Source organism: Sus scrofa, chromosome 6, assembly GCF_054392235.1.
Source record: "Sus scrofa isolate SSC_HxYL_T2T_F1_AM1 chromosome 6, Sscrofa_HxYL_maternal_Yorkshire_Landrace_v2.0, whole genome shotgun sequence".
Lineage (NCBI taxonomy): Eukaryota > Metazoa > Chordata > Mammalia > Artiodactyla > Suidae > Sus > Sus scrofa.
Genome location: NC_139388.1, coordinates 18,685,574 through 18,702,524, shown reverse-complemented (window position 1 = coordinate 18,702,524; position 16,951 = coordinate 18,685,574). Strand labels below are relative to the sequence as shown.

General features: G+C 43.4%; 1 protein-coding gene across 1 annotated transcript in view; it reads left to right on the top strand.

Moving 5' to 3' along the window:
- TANGO6 (transport and golgi organization 6 homolog) overlaps nt 1-16,951 on the top strand; it is a 198,299-nt gene that overhangs the window by 104,151 nt on the left and 77,197 nt on the right. The window contains exon 15 of the mRNA XM_021093875.2: nt 15,232-15,372. Coding sequence (XP_020949534.2) covers nt 15,232-15,372 — 141 coding nt within the window. The remainder of the gene's footprint in view (nt 1-15,231; nt 15,373-16,951) is intronic.

Genomic DNA, 16,951 nt, shown 5'->3' with positions numbered 1-16,951 from the left:
AGTCTATACCTCTTTTTGCCTCAAGACCTAAGTAACCCTCGCTCATCTTGAATCTTTGTAAGTTTGTTAGGGCTTGTCCATACCTAACACAGCTTTGGAGCTTTAGAAAAACTTGACATCACATTGGCATGCTAGACGTTATCATTTACTCTAATTACTAAGACAGCCCAGCTATTCAGTTGAGTTCCCCATACTTCCTTCATTTAATAACCAACTTCCCCAGTTTATGCAGCTTCCTGGATTCTTGGAGCTGGAATGATTGTTAGTTTCCATTATAGTGAGCGGTCTCTAATGCAACAACCAAAATATCCTGCCAGAGGGTAGTAGTCGCCTTCTCTTCAGTTCTGCCTTTCTTATCTTTGTGTTCTTGAGCTGCAAGGACAGGACAGTCACAGGTTGGTGATTATTTCCTTGTAATCAGAAGGAAAATTTCCTTATGCCTCTTCTTTCAACCATCCTTGTTCTTTCAAACTAGAGCTTCCTTCATACATTTTATATTCTTTCTAGTGGGTTTTGTTTTTTGATTTTTTTTTTTTTTTTTTTAGGGCCACACTTGCAGCATATGGAGGTTCCCAGGCTAGGGGTCCAATGGGAGCTACAGCTGCCAGCCTACACCACAGCCACAGCAACACAAGATCCGAGCTGCTTCTGAGATCTACACCACAGCTTATAGCAATGCCGGATCCTTAACCCACTGAGCGAGGCCAGGGATCGAACCTGCATCTTCATGGACACTAGTTGGGTTCATTTCCAGTGGGCCACAAAGGGAAATCCTTGAAGCACTTTTTTAAAATTTAATTTAATTTTATTTGTCTTTTAAGGGCTGCACTCATGGCATATGGAGGTTCCCAGGCTAGGGGTCGAATCAGAGCCACAGCTGCTGGCCTATGCCACAGCCACAGCAACACCAAATCCAAGCCACATCTGCAACCTCCACCACAGCTCACGGCAATGCTGGATCCTTAACCCACTGAGTGAGGCCAGGAATTGACCCACAGTCTCATGAATACTAGTCAGATTCGTTTCCACTGAACCACAACAGGAACTCTTTTCTAGTTTCTAAAATGGGCTTATTTCTGTTAATTTCTTTTCTTTTCTTTTTTTTTTTTTTTTGTCTTTATGTCTTTTTAGAGCTGCACTTGCAGCATATGGAGGTTCCCAGGCTAGGGGTCGAATCGGAGCTGTAGCCACCAGCCTACACCACAGCCACAGCAACACGGAATCTGAGCCACATCTGCGACCTACACCACAGCTCATGGCAACACCAGATCCTTAACCCACTGAGCAAGGCCAGTGATCCAACCCGCAAACCCCTGGTTCCTAGTTGGATTCATTTCCGCTGCGCCACGATGGGAACTCCTCTGTTAATTTCTTTGAACACAGTTTGCAAAGATTTAAGAAGCTTATCTCCAGCCCTGCTTAACCCTCACAGTCCTCAGAGAAGATCATCCCTCACATCCTTTTAAGTAGTTTCTTCTAGTAATTACCTCCCTATTTATAAATCAAATACTTTTTTTTTTTTTTGTCTTTTTTGCCATTTCTTGGGTCGCTCCCGCGGCATATGGAGGTTCCCAGGCTAGGGGTCCAGTGAGAGCTGTAGCCACCAGCCTACGCCAGAGCCACAGCAATGTGGGATCCGAGCTGCGTCTGTGACCTACACCACAGCTCACGGCAACACCAGATCCTTAACCCATTGAGCAAGGCCAGGGATCAAACCTGCAACCTCCTGGTTCCTAGTCGGATGCATTAACCATTGAGCCACGACTGGAACTCCTCCATAAATAAAATACTTACACAAATATCCTTTTAAAAATTTCGCACATTATCTGCTCATTTCCTACACGTCAGAAGAAGATTTCCCACCCACGTGCACATGTACTCGCACGCCTCTCCCCCTTCAAATCCTGCCGGTTCCCTATCACAGTTTTTGGTGAAATAATTGGGCAGTGTTTGCTGCTGACACAAGGACATTATTCATTGCTAAGCCTAGTTCAATTGTGCTTTTCCTGTATATTTGTTTAGTTTTCTATGTAATTATTGCTAACTTTTTCCATATGGTCCAACACCTCTATCAAATACATATCATTATTTTGTTCCATCTTTGTTCTCCTTACCCAAATGTCAGCCTTTAATACTTATATTCTTTTTATCCTTCTTGGTGAGTTTATACCTTTTTTACTCCTTGACTCTCGCTTTAGTGAGATTTCAGGAAGAAGAGAATACAAACATTTGTAGTCATTTTGTTACAGTTGATTGGCACATTACTTTACATTTTCTACTTTTAAAAGCGGCTATTCTATTTTAAAAGACCATGCCTCTTATCACAATTTTTGTCTTTTTGTCTTTTTTAGGGCCACTCCTGCAGCACTTGGAGGTTCCCAGGCTAGGAGTCCAATTGGAGCTGTGGCTGCCGGCCTACACCACAGCCACAGCAATGCCAGATCTGAGCCGTGTCTGTGACCTACACCACATCTCACAGCAACACCAGATTGGAGCCTCATCTGTGACCTACACCACAGCTCACAGCAACGCCGGATCCTTAACCCACTGAGCAAGGCCAGGGATCAAACCCAAGTCCTCGTGGATACTAGTTGGGTTTATTAACCACTGAGCCATGATGGGAACTCCCACAGTTTTTTTAAACTTTTGTTTATTTATATTTGGCACATTACGTAGTACAAAATTCAAAAGGTACAAAATGATATAGAGTAAAACATCCTGGCATTCCCACTGTGGCTCAGCAGAAATCAACCCGACTGGTATCCATGATGATGTGGGTTTGATCCCTGCCCCCGTTCAGTGGGTTAAGGATCTGGCTTTGTCATGAGCTGTGGTATAGTTTGCAGATGAGGCTCACATCCCGAATTGCTGTGGCTGTCATGTAGTCCAGCAGCTCCAACTCCAGCTGGACCCTTTGCCTGGTAACTTCCATATGCTGGAGGTGCAGCCCTAAAAAGACGAAAAAGAAAAGAAAAAGAAAGTATACAATTGAGTGCATTTTAGTATACTCACAGAATGTGTAACTGTTACCATACTTAACTTTAGAATGTTTTTATCATTCCAGAAGGAAACTCCATATCATTAGCACTCAGACCCTATTTCCTCCCAACTCCCTCAGCGCTAAGCAACCACTAAATCTACTTTCTGTTTATAGATTTGTCTATTTTGGATATTTTCATATAAATGGAATCATACAATATGTGGGGTTTTGTGTTTCTTACAGTTTTCAGCAGAAACACCTGAGAAATTGATGAGGGTAGGTAGTTTTCCAGGTTCACATGGGTATTTTGGGAAGTAGGAGCCCATCGAGGCACCGCAGAAATGAATCCTACTAGGAACCATGAGGTTGCGGGTTCAATCCCTGGCCTGGCTCAGTGAGTTAAGGATCCAGCATTGCCGTGAGCTATGGTGTAGGTTGCGGATGTGGCTCGGATCCTGCGTTGCTGTGGCTGTGACGTAGGCCAGCAGCTATAGCTCTGATTAGACCCCTAGCCTGGGAACCTCCACATGCCATGGGTACGGCCCTAAAAAGACAAAAATAAATAAATAAAGTGGGGATGCCTTAGCATATTCCTGGGATAGTGCCAGTCAGCAAAGACATTTAGGATAAACTGTCTTTCCTACAGCGCGAGAGCCCTGTGTAATGTGAGACCTAAATTACTGTTATTGCTCAGGGTCTGCAGAATCAGAGTAGCATGCTAAGGGATCAGCTTGAAGTCAGCATTGGATCAGGGCACATTTCCCGCTGTGTAATGAAAGTCTTTGGGGGGAGAAATGGTTATTTTACAAAGTTGGCTGTCTCTCTTTTGTTGCATAAAGAACTTTCAGTAATATTTTTTCAGTTGGTTAATTTGCCTATATTCTATGCCTTGCTCCTAAACACAGACGAAACGCTCTCATCAAGACTTGCCAGATTTGTTCACCTTTGTCTTCTATGCATCGTATCTGTTATACCACGTCTTGAAATGCATAGTTGTTTTCCTGTGATCAGAATGGGAGCAGGTATCTCTCCCACAATCATATGGTCCTTATTGCCAAAGGGATTGATGTGTCATGTTTCCTTAAAGCCTGTCCTGACCCAGAAATTACCCTATTTTCAGATTCCAAAGGACTGGCCAAGGGTCATGTGAAGGTTATAGCCACGCTTCCTCAGTTGTTAAAATTCAGAGAACTTTTAAAAAGAGGAAATAGGAGTTCCCGTCGTGGCACAGGGGTTAACGAATCCGACTAGGAGCCATGAGGTTGCGGGTTCGGTCCCTGCCCTTGCTCAGTGGGTTAACGATCCGGCGTTGCCGTGAGCTGTGGTGTAGGTTGCAGACGCGGCTCGGATCCCGCGTTGCTGTGGCTCTGGCGTGGGCTGGTGAATACAGCTCTGATAAGACCCCTAACCTGGGAACCTCCATATGCCGTGGTAGCGGCCCAAGAAATAGCAAAAAAAAAAAAGACAAAAAAATAAAAAATAAAAAAATAAAAATAAAAAGAGGAAATAAAACAGCCACACAAAATCTCATCTCTTTAAATTGTTATATACCCTTAACCATCATACATGATTCTCTTCACTACTGTGTGCAAGAGCAAAGAAGGAACCCTTGTCCTCCAGAGATACATCAACTCATAGATGGCAGCTGTATCCTAGAAGGTAAACTCAAGCAGTCAGAGACCCATTTGGCAGCAGTCTTGGAGCCAGCCAGAAGGAAGATAAACAATTGCTGACACGGGACTATGGGAAGCAAGGAAACTGTACTTGGCTATTGGCAGCCCTTTCATGTAAGATTGGGAGAATTTAAAGGTCCCTGTTGGAACTAAAAGTTTGGCGTTATGGGAAAATATTTTTTTTTTTTTAAATCTGAGTGTTTCTCTAATCTGAAGAGGGATATATTAGGATTCCTTTAGTTGAAAAGAGTCAAACTGACCTAAGCATAAAAGAATATTTATTTATTGGTTTATACATCCAAAGATTCTAGTGGGTAGAAGTTCAGATGGATCCAGGAGCTCAAAGCATGACACAGTTCTCTTCCTTTTCTCCGTTCCTCTCTTGCCTTGACCCTCCTCTGCATGTGCATCATTTAGGGGTGCACTTTCTCCACATGATGGCCAGTGGCTGCTCCGGGTTAATAACTTCCACAGGCGGAAACCCCCCAAGAAAACAAAACACACAAAAAACACTCAATCCCTCCAGCTCCCCGGCCACACACACACACACACACACACACACACACACACACGCACGCACACTCTCCCCTTTTCCTCTTTCTTTCTCTCCCCAGGAGCTCATTTTCTTAGTAGTTCCAAAATGAGCTCCACGATCTGGTCTCTTCCCGCTTCCTGAACAAGTCATTGGGGTGCTATTGGGCTAGATTACCCTGAGGCAGCCTCGAGGTGGGTTCACTCATGAAGAGGGGGAAAGTGGGTAGTTAGCGCCCCTCCAACCACATAGACTGAGTGCAGGGGAGGGATATTTCCCAGAGGAACAGCAGGTGTTGTTAGCAGAGGAGAGGGTGGATGCTGTGTGCGCCCAAAACGTCTGTCTGCCTTCGAGGGGAATTCAGGAGCTCATTTGGTTTTGAAGTATACAGCAGGGTATGCTCATGGAAGGAAATGACTGTTCTCTGCTAAAGATTAATGAGGGAAAATTGGCATAAATGACAATAGAAGGGACTTTGGTAATAGATGTTTGTCAGAAAAGCTAGATATAGGTCAAAGTTTTGTAAAGCAAACCCCGTTTTCCCACTGATTTCCCTTATAAACTCTGTTCCTAAAAGGAAACAACCCCACCGAATTTCAGAGTTGGGAACTTCTGATGAAACGTAGTTTTTTTGTTTTGTTTTGTTTTGGTCTTTTTGCCTTTTCTAGAGCTGCTCCCACAGCATATGGAGGTTCCCAGGCTAGGGGTCTAATCGGAGCTGTAGCCACCAGCCTACGCCACAGCCACAGCAATGTGGGATCCAAGCCGTGTCTGCGACCTACACCACAGCTCACAGCAATGCCGGATCCTTAACCCACTGAGCAAGGCCAGGGATCGAACCCACAACCTCATGGTTCCTAGTCAGATTCATTAACCACTGCGCCAGCCACAACGGGAACTCCAAAACGTAGTTTTGATTGCTACTGATCTATAATGCATGGCAGGCCATGTAATACATCAGTGTTAGAACATCTGTTAGAATTGTGGTTACGAGCTATCAATTCACTTTTCCTTTGGGCTCTTTCAGAAAATGTGGAAGCTGTTTCCTTTCTCTCCCTTAGGAAATAATTAATTTATCTTTTTCTTTTCTTTTTATTACTTAATGAATTTTATTATGTTTATAGGTGTACAACAATCATCACAACCAAATTTTATAGCATTTCCATCCCAAACCCTCAGGGCACCCCCCCCACCCCCCAATCTGTCTCATTTGGAAACCATGAGTTTTTCAAAGTCTGTGAATCAGTATCTGCTCTGCAAAGAAGTTCATTCTGTCCTTTTTCTTAGATTCCACATGTCAGTGATAGCATTTGATGTTGGTGTCTCATTGTATGACTGACTTCACTTAGCATGATAATTTCTAGGTCCATTCATGTTGCTACAAAGGCCGGTATTTCATTCCTTTTAATGTCTGAGTGATATTCCATTGTATATATGTACCACATCTTCTTGATCCACTCCTCTGTTGATGGACATTTAGGTTGTTTCCATGACTTGGCTATTGAAAATAGTGCTGCAATGAACATTGGAGTACATGTGTCTTTTCAAGTCATGGTTTTCTCTGGATAGATGCCCAGGAGTGGGATTGCTGGATCAAATGGTAGTTCTGTTTTTAGTTTTCTGAGGCATCTCCATTCTGTTTTCCACAGTGGTTGCACCAATTTACAATCCCATCAATAGTGTAATATGGTCACTTTTTCTCCATACCCTCTCTAGCACTTATTGTTTATAGACTTTTGGATGATGGCCATTCTGGCTGGTGTGGGGTAGTAACTCATAGTGGTTTTGATTTGCATTTCTCTAATGATGAGTGATGTTGAACATCTTTTCATGTGTTTTTTGGCCATCTGTATGTCTTCTTTGGACAACTGTCTGTTTAGATCTTCTGCCCATTTTTTGATGGGGTTGTTTGTTTTTTTGGTATTGAGCTGCAGGAGGTGTTTATAAATTTTGGAGATGAATCCCTTGTCAGTGGATTCACTGGCAAAGATTTTCTCCCATTCTGTGGGTTGTCTTTTCGTTTTGTTTAGGGTTTTCTTTGCTGTGCAGAAACTTTTTTTTTTTTTTTTTTTTTTTGTCTTTTTGCTATTTCTTGGGCCGCTCCCGCAGCATATGGAGGGTCCCAGGCTAGGGGTCCAATCGGAGCTGTAGCCACCAGCCTACGCCAGAGCCACAGCAACGCGGGATCCGAGCCGTGTCTGCAACCTACACCACAGCTCACGGCAACGCCGGATCGTTAACCCACTGAGCAAGGGCAGGGATCGAACCCGCAACCTCATGGTTCTTAGTCGGATTTGTTAACCACTGTGCCACGACGGGAACTCCAGAAACTTTAAAGTTTAATTAGGTCCCATTTGTTTATTTTTGTTTTTATTGTCATGAGTCTAAGAGGTGGATCCAAGAAGATGTTGCTGTGGTTTATGTTGGAGAGTATTTGCCTATGTTTTCCTCTAAGAGTTTTATAGTATCTGGTCTTATATCTAGGTCTTTAATCCATTTTGAGTTTATTTTTTGTGTATGGTGTTAGAGAGTATTCTAATTTCATTCTTTTCCATGTGGCTGTCCAGTTTTACCAGCACCATTTATTGGTCTGTCTTTTCTCCATCGTATATTCTTGCCTCCTTTGTCATAGATTAGTGGGCTGTAGGTGCGTGGGTTTCATTCTGGACTTTCTATCCTGTTGCACTGATCTATATTTCTGTCTTTGTGCCAGTACCATACAGTTTTGATGACTGTTGCTTTGTAGTGTAGTCTGAAGTCCAGGAGCCTGATTCCTCCAGCTCCATTGTTCTTTTTCAGGATGTCTTTGGCTATTCTGGGTCTTTTGTGCTTCCAAACAAAATTTAAAACATTTTGTTCGAGTTCTGTGAAAAATGTCCTTGGTAATTTGATAGGGATTGCATTGAATCTGTAGATTGCCTTGGGTAGTATAGTCATTTTGATAATATTAACTCTTCCAAACAAAGAGCATGATATGTCTTTCCATCTATTTGTGTCATCTTTGATGTCTTTCAGTGTCTTATAGTTTTCAGAATACAGGTCTTTTGACTCTTTAGGTAGGTTTACACCTAGGTATTTTATTCTTTTGGATGTGATGGTCAAGGGGATTGCTTCCCTAATTTCTTTCTTTTTTTTTTTTTTTTTCATGGTCAGTGTCATTTTTATTATACTTAATTTATAATTCTCATTAGCCATTTTATAGTTAAGCTTATTCAGAGAAATAAACCAGAATTATAAGGGCAGGAGATACTGCAAAATTCTATCTCACATGATATTCAAAACTAAGTATTTATTGGGAGTTCCTGTTGTGGCTCAGAGGTTAAAGAACTTGACTAGGATCCAAAAGGATGCAGGTTCACTCCCTGGCCCCGCTCAGTGGGTTAAGGATCCAGCACTGCCATGAGCTGTGGTGTACGTCACAGATGAGGCACGGATCTGGTGTTGCTGTGGCTGTGGCGTAGGCCGGCAGCTATAGCTCTGATTCAATCCCTGCCTAGCCTGGGAACTTCCATATGCCAGAGGTGCAGCCATAAAAAAAGTATTTATCAAACCACATTAAAGAAAGCAATGATAAAAGCTTTGGCAGTTTTCAAGAAACACTGGTCAAACCATAATTAAATCTCAATGCATCAGTTAACATCTCCTGAGCACTTCCTGTTTCAGTCAGCATTGTATTGGGTGCTTAACAAGTAGTTTGACTCAATGAATTTTAAAAATGCACATTTAATTCTCACACTGCTATTCACAGAGTTCTTGGCAGAGTTGGATCTTGAGGTTCTTGTTCTTGTTGTAGAAAACACAGTCTTCTGTGTTTCCTTATTGAATTTCTGTCTGGATGATCTGTCCATTGCTGTATGGGATGGGAACTCCAAAATATTCTTCATTTTAAAGTCTGTTTTGTCTGGAGTCCCCGTTGTGGCTCAGTGGTTAACGAATCCGTCTGGGAACCATGAGGTTGCAGGTTCAATCCCTGCCCTTGCTCAGTGGGTTAGGGGTCTGGCGTTGCCATGATCTATGGTGTAGGTTGCAGACACGGCTCGGATCCCCGTGTTGCTGTGGCTCTGGCGTGGGCCGGTGGTACAGCTCCGATTTGACCCCTAGCCTGGGAACCTCCATATGCCGTGGGAGCGGCCCAAGAAATGGCAAAATAACAAAACAAAACAAAATAATTAAAAAATAAATAAATAAAGTCTATTTTGTCTGATATGAGTATTGCTACTCCAGCTTTCTTTTGATTCCTGTTTGCATGGAATATTTTCTTCCATCCTCTCACTTTGAATCTGTACATGCCCCTAGAAGTGAAGTGGGTCTCTTGGAGACAGCGTATATATGGTTGGGAACTTCTGATGAAAAGTAGTTTTGAGTGCTATAGATCTATAGTGTGTGGCAGGCCTTGTGATACATCAGTGATAGAACATCTGCCAGAATTGTAGTTAGCAACTATCAGTTCACTTTTCCTTTGGGCTCTTTCAGAATGTGGAAGCTGTTTCCTTTCTCTCCTTTAGGAAATAATTCATCTTTTTCTTTCCTTTCCTTTTCTTTTCTTTTTTTGTCTTTAGGGCCGCACCCAAGCCTTATGGATGTTCCCAGGCTAGGGGTCCAATCAGAGCTACAGCTGCTGGCCTCCACCACAGCCACAGCAACATGGGATCTGAGCCGCGTCTGTGACCTACCCCACAGCTCAGGGCAACACCAGATCCTTAACCCACTGAGTGAGGACAGGAATCAAACCTACATCCTCATATGTACTAGTCAGATTCATTTCCACTGACCCATGAAAGGAACTCCATTTGTCCTTTTCTTAGCCACAGACATTTTTCCTATGCTAGGATGTCTCAAACTTCACCTTGGACTTCCAAAAACTTACCCGTTGTGTTGTGTAATAGAGCTAAGTACAAATGCAGTATCACATTTTGTCAGTAGGGAAGCTAATTCAGTTTCTGCCACAGCCTGAAATTCCCTAAAGAGCAGAGAGTTTGCTTATGTAAAATTGGAGGCCACGTAAAGGAAGGTAGATATGGCTTGGAATGTGTGCAGAGACTTCTCAGGCTTTTTAGAAGCAAGGAAAAGGTGTAGGGGTGAGGAGCACAGAAGAGAGGTTGGGCAGACAGGCGCAGCCCTCAACACTTGCATTGCCTTTGTGTGTATCTGATTTATAAACAAATACAACCCCAGCCTATAACATAGAAGACAGTACATAGACGTTGCTTGCAAGACTATCAAGTTTATTTTGTTGTTGTTGTTGTTTATGTATTTATTTTTAGTTTTTTTTAGGTTTTTTTTTTTCCTCTTATAGTTGATTTACATTGTTCTGTCAATTTCTGCTGTACAGCAAAGTGACCTAGTCATATACATATATATGTATGTACATTGTTTTTCTCACATTATCCTTCATCACATTCCATCACAAGTGACTAGATACAGTTCACGGTCCTGTAGAGTGGGATCTCATTGCTAACCCACTCGAAATGCACTGTTTGTATCTACTAACCCCAAACTCCTGGTCCATCCCTTCCCCTCCCCCTCAACATCTACAAGTCTGTTCTCCAAGCCCATGAGTTTTTTTCTTTTCTGTGGAAAGGTTCATTTGTGCTGTATATTAGATTCTAGATATGTGACATATGGTATTTGTCTTTCTCCTTCTGACTTACTTCACTTAGCGTGAGAGTCTCTAGCTCCATCCATGTTGCTGCAAATGGCATTATTTTGTTCTTTTTTATGGCTGAGTAGTATTCCATTGTGTATATACAGCATCTTAATCCATTCATCTGTCAGTGGACATTCCAGTTTCATTGATTTACAGCTGTCCAGTTTTCCCAGCATCACTTGCTGAAGAGACTAAGACTGTCTTTTTTTTTTGTTGTTTTTTTTTTTTTTCTTTTCTTTTCTTTTTAGGGACATTTAGGTTGTTTCCATGGCTTGGCTATTGTGAATAGTGCTCCTGTGAACATAAGGGTGTGTGTATCTTTTTTTTTTTTTTGTCTTTTGTCTTTTGTTGTTGTTGTTGTTGCTATTTCTTGGGCCACTCCCGCGGCATATGGAGGTTCCCAGGCTAGGGGTCGAATCGGAGCTGTAGCCACCAGCCCACGCCAGAGCCACAGCAACTCGGGATCCGAGCCGCGTCTGCAACCTACACCACAGCTCACGGCAACGCCGGATCGTTAACCCACTGAGCAAGGGCAGGGACCGAACCCGCAACCTCATGGTTCCTAGTCGGATTCGTTAACCACTGCGCCACGACGGGAACTCCGTCTTTTTGAAGAAAGTTTTGTCTGGATATAATTGCCTAGGAGTGGGATTGCTGGGTCATATGGTAGTTCTTTTTTTTCTTTTCTTTTTTTTTTTTTTTTTTTTGTCTTTTTGCCATTTCTTGGGCCACTCCTGCGGCACATGGAGGTTCCCAGGCTAGGGGTCTAATCGGAGCCACAGCTGCCAGCCTACGCCAGAGCCACAGCAAGGCAGGATCCGAGCCGTGTCTGTGACCTACACCACAGCTCACGGCAACACTGGATCATTAACCCACTGAGCAAGGGCAGGGACCGAACCTGCAACCTCATGGTTCCTAGTCGGATTCGTTAACCACTGCCCCACGACGGGAACTCCTGGTAGTTCTATATTTAGTTTTCTGAGGTACCTCCATACTGTTTTCCATAGTGGTTATGCCAATTCATATTCCCACCAAGAGTGTAGGAGTCTTCCCTTTTTCTCACACCCTGTCCAATATTTGTTATTTGTTGGCTTGTTAATGATGGCCATTCTGACTGGTGTGAGATGGTATCTCATTGTAGTTTTTGATTTGCATTTCTCTAATAATTAATAATGTTGAGCATTTTTTTATGTGCCTGTTGGCCATCTGTGTATCTTTGGAGAAATGTCTTTTTAGGTCTTCTGCCCATTTTTCAATTGGGTCATTGGGTTTTTTTGCTGTTTAGTTGTATGAGTTGTTTGTATATTTTAGAGATTAAGCCCTTGTTGGTTGCATTGTTTGAAACTATTTTTCTCTGTCTTTTTTTTTTAAGGTTTCCTTTGCTGTGCAAAAGCTTGTCCATTTGATCAAGTCCCATTGGTTTATTTTTGCTTTTATTTATGTTGCCTTGAGAGACTGACCTAAGAAAATATTTGTACGGTTGATGTCAGAGAATCTTTTGCCTATGTTCTCTTCTAGGAGTTTGATGGTGTCTTTTCTTACATTTAAGTCTTTAAGCCATTTTGAGTTTATTTTTGCGCACAGTGTGAGGGTGTGTTCCAGTTTCATTGATTTACGTGCAGCTGTCCAGTTTTCCCAGCACCACTTGCTAAAGAGACTAAGACTGTCTTTTTTTTTGTTTGTTTGTTTTTCTTTTCTTTTCTTTTTAGGGCCACACCCATGGCATATAGAGTTCCCAGGCTAAGGGTTGAATTGGAGCTGCCACCTGCCTACTCCACAGCCACAGAAATGCCAGATCCAAGCCGAGTCTGTGACGTACACCACAGCTCACAGCCACCTCGGATCTTTAACCTACTGATCAAGGCCAGGAATCGAACCTGTGTCCTCATGGATACCAGTCAGATCTGTTTCTGCTGAGCCACGATGGGAACTCAGAAGAGACTGTCCTTTTCCCGTTTTGTATTCTTGCCTCCTTTGTCGAAGATTAATAGGTGTCTGGGTTTATTTCTGGATTCTCTATCTTGTTCCATTGGTCTTTATGTCTGTTTTGGTACCAGTACCACAGTGTTTGGCTTACTGTAGTTTTATAGTATTATCTGAAATCTGGGAGAATTATGCCTCCTGCTTGTTTTCCGCCCCCCTCCCCCAAGATTGTCAAGTTTAAATGGATGAATGATAATCTAGATAAAAAGTAATTGTAGATTTATCAAGCATTTGTATTACTCTTTCCCTATCTTCTCTTCCTTAATTCCTGAAATTTATATCAAGGCTGTATCTTTGAACCCTTCTATTCATCCATCCATTCATTCAACAAACAGTTACTGAGCACTTGCCATGTCCTGGCACTCTTCTAGGCATGGAGGCTGTCATGTGGGACAAAGTGAAATCCTTGACTTTGTAGAGTTCACATTCTGAGGACAGCAGTCAATCAGTAAACAAGTGTACATCAGTCAGTACTCTGAAGTGCTAAAATGAGAAATGAAGCAGGATGAAAAGGATCAAGAGTGGTAGGAGAAGGAGGTTGTCTGCCGTGTTATATATGATAAGTGTGATGTTTGAATTGAGATATATTGGGCTTTGGGCGCAAGCTCCGGGACTACCTGGAGGAGGAGCAGCCTAGGCAGAGGGGGAAGTAAGGCGAAGACCCTGGGCCCGAAGCAGCTTAGTCTACTCTGCGAACAGCAGGGAACGGCTTCCAGACAGGGTTGCAGGAGGACAGTGAGCAAGGGAGAGTGTGCTAAGAGATGTGGTCAGGGGGAGCAAAGGCAGGTGGGAATGGGGCTGCTCATATTCAGGGAAGAAGGGAGACCCTTGAGGGGTTTGGGCAGAAGATTAATGAGATCTGACCCGTTTTAACCACTTAGTTCCAGCTGCGGTGAGGGAGGGGGAGAAGCATGGAGAACAGTTAGGAGGTTATTGGAAAAACCAGGCCAGATGTGATGGACCAGAGTGGTTGGGGTGAAGGGGGTGAGAAGCATTCTCACCCCAGGTATAATCTGAAACCCAGGTTTCCTTCCTTCATTTGCTTTGCTTTTCTTTTTATTCACTATTCTTCAGGAGTACATACCTCCCCGCCCCCACCAACTAATAGAATTTGTATTTATATAGTTTTGAGACCAGGGGCTTTATTTCTGGTCATATCTCCTCCTCTCCTCTCTCAGCCCCTGTAAGATTTTTTTCAATACAGGGCTGGGCTCAGATCACGACAACACTGCTGCAGATTTTTCATCTAGGCTGTACGGGCATGATGGGAGAAGGGGTCAGCAGGTGTGGGAAGGGGGACTCAAGAGCAGGACCTTCCCGACCTCTGATCAGGGAACTTGGCCATAAGCAGAGGTCCACCACTGATTGTGCCCAGAATCTGTATTCCTTGTTTCTTTCTTTCCTTTTTTTTTTTTTTTTTTTTTTTTTGCTTTTTAGGGCCACACATGGGGCATATGGAAGTTCCCAGGCTAGGGGTCGAGTTGGAGCTACAGCTACTGACCCACACCACAGCCACAGCAACACTGGATCCGAGTCGCATCTGTGACCAACACTATAGCTCACAGCAACATCGGTTCCTTGACCCACTGAGTGAGGCCAGGGATTGAACCCATGTCCTCATGGAAAATAGGTTCATCACTGCTGAGCCACAACGGGAGCTCCCTCCCTATTTCTTTATGGAAATTGCTCTCATCATTAACAATTCTTCAGAAAAAACTCGTGCTGAACTGGAGAACTGCAGCAAAGACAGGAAGCACTGCTGTGGTTCAGGCTGATGTGTTGGCATGGATGATACCATCATAGAACTGTAGAGCCTCAGACTTAGGAGGCTTCTTCAAGGGCATCTAATCCAGTCTCCTCTCACTACTGTGTGAATCCCTGCCATGATATGTAATCACCTTAGCCTCTACTTCCAGAGTCTAGAATTCACGAGTTCCCATTGTGGCTCAGCGGGTTAAGAACCCAACTAGTATCCATGAGAATGCAGTTTCCATCACTGGCCTCCCTCAGTGGGCTGTGGATCCCGCATTGCTGTGACTGTGGCATAGGCCAGCAGCTGTAGCTCCAATTCCACCGCTGGCCTGGGAACTTCTATATACTGCCGGTGTGGCTCTGAAAAGACAAAAAAAAAAAAAAAAAAAAAAAAAGAGTCCAGAATTCATAGGTCATAGAATGTCAGTGCTGAAAGTGTTTTTAGAGATCATATAGAGTTGAGACTAGAAAAACCCAGGAGTGTGAACTCCCAGGCCTGTGTTCTTTCCGCTCACGATGTTATCACTGAATAAAGGGCGGCCCTTGCTGGTAGAATTCAGAGGTGGGTTTAAATGTCTTCGTGATCATCCCATCACAGGCTGCCTGGGCTTATTTGCCTTTCAACAAACAGTAACAAATTCTTCCTTTTTATTTTCAACCCCAGGGGCTGCCCTGCTCTCAGATGTGTACCCTGAGAAAATCTTGTGTGGCTTATTGACTCAATATGATGCTGGTAAAGACAAGCACACGGCAGAGACCAGAATGAAAGTTGGGGAAGTCCTGATGCGAACTGTCAGGGCATTAGGTGAGTTTTCTTGTTCCATCATCTTGGAATGGGGTCACGAAGCAGTATGGCTGTGGAACCAAAGTCTATGCACCTGGAGTCTGTTTCGCTAGCAAGGTGAGCAAGGTTGGGGGCTGAGATGAACTACTTCTTGTTCCAGGATCCTGCAGGTGCCCAGTGTACACCAAGAGATTGGCAGCAATAGCGCCCGTTCTCCTAAAACTGCTTAGTCTCTTCCCCTGAGCTATGTTGAGGCCCCAATATTCTTCAGTGAGAAGTTTTCCACTTGCTGAGCAGCAGCAAGCATGACAAGAAGAGGAATAGCAGACCGGGAAGCAGGGGCACTAATGGGTTGAATGGCCCCTGGGTGCCAGATCATCTACATATGTAATCTAATTTTCCCAACAAATGCTATAAAGAGCCTGTTGTTAGAACCATTTTCCAGATGAGGAAACCGGCCCAGAGACCTTCAGCAATTTGTTCAGATTCATTCAGCTGGTACATAATAGCGCTAAGAGTTGAACCTACCAACTCAGAGGAAGTTGCTCAAAACCGCACAAGCTGAGAGTGTTAAGACCATGGCTCTGGAGTCACATGGCTTGGGTTCAGATCCCAAGCTGCTGTTTATTGGCTGTGTGATCACGGTAATGTTTCTCAACCTCCTGTGCCTCAGTGTCCTCATACACACAAGAGACGTAACAGCACTTAACCTATAGGGCCGTTGTAAGGATTAAATTTTACTTTTTACCCACTAGGGGAAGATTTTGAAAAACAAACTAGATTTTTGCCACTTGCATCAAAATATCACAATTCTTCCTTCACCAGCATTTCCAAGGATTTATAAAGGTCCCACATAGCCTCATATCATTTCTACAGACGTACCCCTCAATTTTCCTAATTGCTAGGTGTCCCTTCTGGCTAAAAAAGATAGCACCTAGATCTCCAAGCACTTAAATTCCTTTATCAGTGAAAGAAAAATCTCAGGAAAGTGAAATTACAAGATTTTTTTTTTTTTTTTTTTTGCCCTTTGAAGAAAGACCAACTTTCTATATTTGTCTTTGGTCTTAAATATGAGTCTGAAACATGCCAGACAAATGCACCATCATGAGAAATGATTTTCTCACAGTAGGTGTGAATGTCAAGTACTACAGGATCCAGTGCGAGCTCTGACTTGCATTTGTGTGTCTCATTGTGCTTGTCGCTCTGAGATGGAACGTGTACCGTACAGAGGTGGCATCAGCATCACATGCACTTTCTGTGTAACGTCTGGCAGGGCTCTACCATTGGGATGATGAACGCTGAAAATGCGCATTGCTCAGTCTCCGCAGGCCAGTCCAGATCACTTCCTGCGGTGAGAGTGAAGGTGGGGGCGAAGGACGAAGTCGAGTGGAGAGAGGGCTCACTCCTCCTTACCCATTCCTATAATTAGCCCAGTTTCCCAAACTGCCTCCTGGCGTTTCAAAGCATATTCCGTCAGTTCTCAAAGTTCTAATCTTCCCGTAGCCTCCTCTAACAGATATCCAGCCATAAACATTGCCTTAGCTTTAACTGCTACTTTCTAATTCTCCTTAGCAACTTGTCCAGGTGCATAGATGAGATG